The 7,712-nt window shown below is 41.7% G+C and overlaps 1 protein-coding gene across 1 annotated transcript; it reads left to right on the top strand.

Moving 5' to 3' along the window:
- Positions 1–296: 296 nt before the first annotated feature.
- NMI (N-myc and STAT interactor) lies at positions 297–6,494 on the top strand. Its single transcript, XM_054278410.1, has 9 exons — positions 297–344; positions 1,658–1,735; positions 2,007–2,153; positions 3,157–3,255; positions 3,731–3,905; positions 4,375–4,481; positions 4,592–4,787; positions 5,399–5,505; positions 6,276–6,494. The coding sequence occupies exons 1-9, from the start codon at positions 300–302 to the stop codon at positions 6,492–6,494; spliced, it is 1,173 nt and encodes a 390-aa protein (XP_054134385.1). The 5' UTR covers positions 297–299.
- The last annotated feature ends 1,218 nt before the right edge of the window (positions 6,495–7,712 follow it).

Here is a 7,712-nt window from a genome sequence, read left to right as displayed (position 1 = left end):
TTTTAACATTTTGTTACACTCTAAAACTATATTTAACACACTACTTAAGAGAATTAATACAGCATTACTTTCTAACACAACACGTGTAATATTCATTTTAATATTTGTGAAAATTATTGTGAAAATATTTGTGAAAAAGGAGGCTTCAGATATGCAGTATCTGTCACTTTTGCATATGGAATTACACATTTATGTTTAAAAATTCTTTCAGCTTAGCACAGCTTGTGGTATTCCTGATATCAGTTGCATAAAAAATACACACAATGTCGTAATTTTTTTTCCTGGTCCCTCAGGTTTCCATGGATTTTACCAGCCCTCCATTATCTCTCCAAGACAATGGTTTTGTAAGTATTTCCTGATGTGCTGCCTGGGAGTGAAATCTGTATTTGACTTTCGTATCTCTGGCTGGAGGTTTGTGCTCCCACTGTTTCTGCTTGTCTCACCTTCTTCCACCCTTTAACACTTGGGACATTCCCCATTTCCACCTCCTGTTTCCATGGGGAGAATCCCATTCCCAAGGCTCTGCATCGCAGATTTTCCCAGAACTTTCTGTCCTGCCTCTCTTGCTCCTCTGTCTTTGTGGAGGATTCCAGGGGAATTTCCCTTTTCCTGGGATTCAGCTCCAGCAGTGCACAAGTGGTTTGGATGGGACTTTCCCTGGCCTTTCTTTTGTTTTCTTGGTTATTTTTTTCCTTCTTTCAGTATGTGTGAAACCATTCTTTTAGTAAAAAATATTTTTTTTTTAATCTTCCAGCTGTTGGCATGTGCATCCTTTTTATTCCCTGCACTCGGTCCCTGGAGTGAAGGAATATTTTTCCCATTGTAACTGACACAGATGGATATTTCCTTCTTGCTTAATTTGAAACTGGAAGAAATACTTTCTATTTTATTATTTTTAGGAAATACCCAGCATTATCAAGAGAACTGACAAGATCATCTAATTCAGATATTTTCCATAAATTATCTAATTTAGATCTTTTGCTATTTCTAAATTTCATGGTTCCCATTCAAGCTTTATGTAATCTTGAGTAAAAAGGGAGAGAATATTTCAGCAGATCTTTTTGGATTTTTTTTTTTCCTGCAGAACATTGCAGCCATAGAAACAAATCAGAACAGAGATTTTCCCTTGCTTTGGGCTTTGTAGTTTCCCTGCCCCTGTGAACTTGTGCCCTGAATTTCAATTCTGAAATGGTTCTTTTATCACCTTCCTTGATATTACCTTTTATTATCCAATCTCCCTGAGCTTGGAAGATCAAAATCCCATTTTCACTTTTATTTTTTTTTATTGACACCTCCTCCTGGAGGAACTGCTGAGAAAGCACAGAGCTAAACATTTATGGGTTTGAGGGGCTTAGTTCTGTGTGGAAGAACATGGAGACAGCTTGATTTATTATTTAGCTAAATATTCACCTGTACATTAGCAGCAGTTAGATAATTAGCAAATAATAATGGCTGGCCACTAATTCACAATTTCACAGATTTTTGTCCTGTCCAGCCATTAAAATAATTCAACAATTTGACCTAAGTGAATGATGTTTTAAAATTTTTTTTTTGGTTAAGCTTTTTAATTTTTTAAAGATTGTTTTGGAATTGTTTGGGGTGTCTCAGCTGTTGGCCAGGAGAGGAGAAAACCAATATGTTCCTCTTCTCTCTGCAGAGTATGGTACCCACTGATCCACTTGGGACACCCCTGGAAGAGATTGAAAAACTCAAGGAAGAGCTGAGGATGTGGAAGGCAAGTTCTGTACATGGAATCATGGAGATTTGCTAAAATACAAAGATTGGTGCATCCTTCTAAAATCAGATCAAACCCCCCACATTTATAACACCTTTAATTTGTTCTGCTCTTCCATGCTTTGTGCTTGTGTTGATGGCACTCTTGTGAGTTGAATATTTACCCAAAGTGTTAAAAATTAATAACTGCAAAGGGCTTACTCAAGCTTTTGTTCGTTCCTCTAGAAATAAACCTTTAAAAAACTTAAAATCTTCTTCTTTTTGCTCTCCAGATAAGACTTGAAGATGCTGGGAAGGTAAAAGCTGACCTGTTTCACTCCAAACTAGCAGCAGAGGCAGAGTGCGGCAGAGCAGAGAAGCAGCTGGCAGAGCTGAAGGAGCAGGAGAGGCAGAGGAAGGACAGAATCACCAGCTGTGAGGTGTGCAGGGGGCTGGAGGTGTTTGCAGGGCTGGGAGGGAGCTGGGGCTGGCAAAATGGGAGAACATTCCCAGTTTCACTGGCTGACCAGTGTGCAGCTGTGCTGCTCGGGTGTTCCACGTGTTTTTTGCTGCACTTCAGTTTTTCACCGGCAGGCAAAGGGACTGCAATAAACTGGATCTGTTTTGGGGTGAAACCTGCCAAAAGCAGCCTTGCTCTTCCAAGGTTCTCCCCTGTGGATGAGTTTCAGGTCTGGGTGAAGGGGATGAAGCCCAGTGGGATGATGCCACTGCTTTGCCAGCTCCCTGCTCTGCACCCAAAGGATCAGCATTTCTTAGGTGCCAGTGAGCTGGGCAAGAGCCAGGGCCTGTCTGAAGAGGGATTTTCCTTCTAGAACTGCTGGTTCCAGAACCCCTTGGTTCATTCCCTCGATATTCCACGGGCAGGAACAGCAGAAGGTCCCACAGGCTGCCAAGGAGGTGCTTCCAGTGAGCTTTGGTGGATCACTGATGAGAAATTACAGCTTTAAGCCATTACAATATAATTAATAGCTTAAACACGCTCAGGTTGAGGGGAGATTTTCTGAAAGCTGATTTTTGGTTCTTTAATCACAAAAGTTTGGATTTGTACCCAGGAAAGGTCATGATCACCATGTGGCTTTGGCCTTCAGCTGATGGGAAGTGCTCCAAGTGTCTGCAGTGGTTGGTGACTTCCCAGGAGCCACCACGTGATGGTGGAAGAAGGTGACAACATCTGACAACATCTGCTCTGCTTCCTTCTCATCCTCTCACATTCCCTGTCCAGGAAATCCTGGATTTGCTCCCAGAGCTTTGTGTCCAAGCAGGATTCCTTGTTCTGGAGGAATTACGGAGCAGACAGGAGGAAGGAGAAGGACACGAAGAGGGAAGAGCAGCAGCATGGCAGAAACTGCCCAGATGTTGCTGAACTATATTTCTGTCTTTATTTAAGTGTTTAACTCTGCATTTCATCTTTTTGGCCTGTAGCAGGAACTCTTGCTGCTAAAGCAAGAAAACTCTGAGCTGAAAAAGGAGATGGAAAAGCTCAAAGAAGACCTGGAAGAACACAGTTCCCAGGATAATCCGGTAAAGGAGGTGGAATGTTTGGAAACTGGTCTTTTAGGAGAGCAGATTTTTATTTTCAGAGAATGGTTTGGGTTGGAAGGGACCTTAAATCCCATCTCATTCCAACCCCAGGGACACCTCCCACTGTCCCCAAGCCCTGTCCAAGCTGGCCTGGGACACTTCCAGGGACCCAGGGGCAGCTGCTGTGGGAAACCTGAGCCTCCCCCCTGAATCTGTCCCTCTAAAGGCTGCTGGGCCACTTGTTCAGCATTTGAACCTCTACTAATTTCAGTATGAAATAAACCTGAAAGTGTCTTGTTTTTCCTGGCAAGCCAGTTTGAAGCAGGGAGAGGACGTGGAAATAAATCCAAGAGGTACTGGAAGTGTGAGAGGAATGGAAGCAAGCAGACGTTGATTCAATGGGAGGCAGTGGAATCAAAAAATATTCATAGCATTGGTAATATTCAAGTTTTCTTTTTTTGTGTCAATTCTAAAGTTGGAGGTTAAAAAGAAGGTGGCAGAAATGCAATTGAAGTTCACTCACCTGGAAGAGATGAAGGATGGTGGGGCAGATGAGGATATGGACACCCACTGTGTCTTTGGGGTGGCCACAAAAACCCCCTTCAGACTCAACCAGAACCAGGCACTGCTGACTTTTGAAGATGAGGAAGGTAGGATGTGTATTTTAATTATAAAATTAATGTCTCTGATGTATTTCACCTGGTAGTGGTGGGGTTTTCCCCCAAGGGTGTTTTGAATGGAACAGGAAAAAATCTTACAATATTTTATACAATAAGAGCATCTTTCATCAATTTAAAAGTTCTACTAGTCCCACTCAAAATTTATTTTTATATGTAGAATTAATAATATATTTGCTCTATTTATTGTATATTATTTTAATAACATTGTTTATTGTTAATTGTTATTATTAAGGGTGATATAATATTTTGTTATTGTATTATTTGGCTTACATAAAACCACAGAGATTTTATGGAAGTAGACATGGATGCTTGGGATCTGGTTGCCTAATTATTATTTATTTCTCCTTTACTGATGCAAAAGGAGATTTTTTAAGAGACTGGGGAATAATTTGGGGTTTATAATGATTAAACAAAGCTTTTCATATCTGAATTCTCTCAGTTGCCCAGAGGCTGACAAAGATGAGCAAGCACTGTGTGAACCTGGACAACAGAACAGCAAATGTGACAGTGAAGCCTTTTGAACTTGACATGGGATTCCAGTTTGAGGTAAACAGCTGAAATATGCAACTCTCAAAATCTGAGCTCTTTAAAAGCCTTAGGGTCTTTTTTTTTCAGTGTTTTCGGTCACAAAGTGCACAAAAATTTGATGTTTTTAGCTCCACGTCACTGTGTCTGGAAAGAAGATCAACATTTCAGACATACCTGAGCTTCCCATTCCTGAAGAGTGGATGAGAGACAAACTTGAGCTGCATTTCTACAAAACTGAGCAGGCAGAAGGAGGAGGAGAAATAGAAGAAGTGACCTACAACAGGGGGTCTGGGACAGGTGTCATCACATTCCTCAAGCCTGGAGGTAGAGTCTGGAATATTTTCTTATCCAAATCCAATATTTTCTTGTCCAAATCCATCAAGTCCATCCTGGCTTCCATTCTGGGGTCGCCACTGAGTGTTGCAAACTCTTCCCACAGGGAGCTGATGGATCCCCCAGGGATGTGGGGAAATAAAGCAGTTTTTCATCACATCCTTTTGGAGCAGACACAACCTGCTCACAGTTCATGAGCTTTCTTTCACAACTTTTCCTAAAAAAACCCTGATTTTTTCCCTCTGCCTTGCCAGACACTCATTCTGCAAACAGCAAATCAGGAAGATGAGTTTGATTTTAGGTCCTGCTGCAGGACAGTGCACTTGGACAGGCATTTCTGGTGCCCAGCTGGATGGAATTCCATGATCAATTCCTCATCCACTTGGAGCAGCTGCTTTAGATTTATTTCAGAGCTTTGTGGGCATTTCATGATTTTGCTTTTTGTTTTGGAAGTGCCAAATAAACTTCTTGCAGAATGCACATAAAGAATCTACAGGTGTGCCATCCTACATTAGTTGGGTGAGCTTGGTCATTGAAATGTTTATAAAATACTGGTTAAATTATATTAAATAATTAACTGGTTTTTTTTAATTCTCTTACAGCAAGCTACAACTTTGTGGGATGCACTAAATACCCTTTCTGTGCAGAGGAAAGGTGGTTCATCATTTCTGTCTCACCACATTTTGATTTCCACTTGATGAAGTTTCAGGTAAAAGAATCTACTCCAGGCTGATAGAACAGATAAGTGGGAAATAGGAGGAGGGGCAGAATTTTCACTCCTTTGTGTGAACTTCACAGCCAGTGTGGGTGTGAAATGGGCTGTTGAGTTCATGTGAAGCTGCAATTTATTTTTAAAGGGTGTGCTTGTGTTTCCTTGATGGAATTATCTCAGCACTCCCCCATGGCTGTGCTGCGCTGTTTGGGAAGGAGCTAAAGCACAAAGCTCTGCCAGGATTGTAGTGTAAATCCAGACCCTTCATGGCAGTGTGAATCCAGAGTTCCAGACCCTACATTGTAGTGTAAATCCAGACCCTTCATGGCAGTGTGAATCCAGAGTTCCAGACCCTTCATTGTGTAAATCCAGACCCTTCATGGCAGTGTGAATCCAGAGTTCCAGACCCTACATTGTAGTGTAAATCCAGACCCTTCATGGCAGTGTGAATCCAGAGTTCCAGACCCTACATTGTGTAAATCCAGAATTCCAGACCCTTCATGGCAGTGTGAATCCAGAGTTCCAGACCCTTCATTGTGTAAATCCAGAATTCCAGACCCTTCATGGCAGTGTGAATCCAGAATTCCAGACCCTTCATGGCAGTGTGAATCCAGAGTTCTGCTCTTCCCAGAGAAATTCCCACTATCTAAAGTTTTCCCCTCATCAAAGATCCCAGCCCCACCTGAGCAAGGAATTCAATTCCCATCTCTCCCAGTTCCCTTGAGTGCACAGCTGCAATATAATCCAGGTTTGTTTTTCCTCCCCAGTCACACTGCAGGGTTTCCAAGAAAACCATTCTGCTGAAAGGAGTCCCAGAGGTGGAAGAGGACGAAGAAAGTGTGCAGGACATGATTGAAATTCACTTCCAAAAGCCAAGCAATGGTGGGGGGGAGATAGAGAAAATCAAATACCTCTCCAAAGGAGCAGCCTATGTTTGCTTTGAGGAGGACACGGAGAATGCCAGCTCAGGAACCACGGAGGACTGATGAAGTTTCAGGGATTTCTGTAGATATTGTGCTTTAATGCTCTGAGATTGATACTGTAGCAAAGGAATCCCTGCCTTCCTGCCTTGTCTCGTGGCTCTGGCTTTGCACAGGGAGTCAGCAAAGCTCCCTGCCTGTGTTACACGTGAAAGGCACCGACCCAGCCTTCAGCAGCCCCTGAGACAGCTCACATTTTCTGCAACTTTGTATATTTTATACCTTGCACAGTTAAAAATACTCCAGAGTGGGATGAATGGATTATTTCTTATGTTCTGGATGCAAAAGCCATATTTAATTTAATCCAAATCCAAGCCTCCTCCCAGTCCTGCTTTAAGTGCCAGAGTTTCAGAAGGTGGCTCTGACACAGCTCCAGTGCTGCTGAGGTTGCTGAGTGCCACCAGAACTCAAACACCTGAAAGCATCCTGTAATTTCATAAAAGCCACCTTATCAAATCAGTGATAGAATTAAAATAGAAAATGGGAAGAATAGAATAGAATTAAAATAGAAATTAAAATAGATAGATAGAATTAAAATAGAGAAAAACAAGAAATTGCACTTAAGAAATGCCCTGGCATCTGCTGCCTTTAGCTGTTTGTAGCCTGCTTTATTGTTTGATTTTAATATTTGTTTCTGCAATTCAATTTTCCTACTTTTTGTTCATGATTTTGGTTATTTTAAACAATTTCAGCCAAGGATTGAGCTGGTGCTGTACCTGGTTTTGTAACAGTGCTGCTGAACAGCCCTGAGGGATCTGGTGATTGGAGAGAGTGATTTTCCAACAAGGAATGTTTTTCCTTTTTTTGCTCTCATCCTTGGAAAACAAATCCTCCTCTGACTTTGCAGTTTTGCCATCCTTGGGGGCTGAAATGGTTTGGCCCTAATAGTCTTGTCTCCAAACTAACATGAGCCTGACTTTGGAAATAATTTCATTTTGGGGTATTTGACATCTTGATGTGCAGGGAAAGGAGAGGGAATACCTCAGGGATTATTATTCCAGACAAACTGTTAACTGGCAATGGATAAAAGTTGAATATGGAAAGTTAAAAGGCTGCAAACACCAGAGTTTATTTTGAATTTGCTGTTGAGTGAGATCCATGTGACTGTAGCACCTCTCACTGTTTAGGGCATGCAAAGGCAGGGTTTGATTACCTGACCACTGGAAAATAATAATAATTACTTCAAACAAAATAGTGCTGAAGAATTTACAGAAATTGTGCACT

This window comes from Melozone crissalis, unplaced genomic scaffold, assembly GCF_028551555.1.
Source record: "Melozone crissalis strain CALT ecotype California unplaced genomic scaffold, PUWL_Pcris_2 ptg000023l_1, whole genome shotgun sequence".
NCBI lineage: Eukaryota > Metazoa > Chordata > Aves > Passeriformes > Passerellidae > Melozone > Melozone crissalis.
The sequence above is the reverse complement of the archived record's forward strand: the minus strand, read 5'-3'. Positions and strand labels throughout refer to the sequence as shown.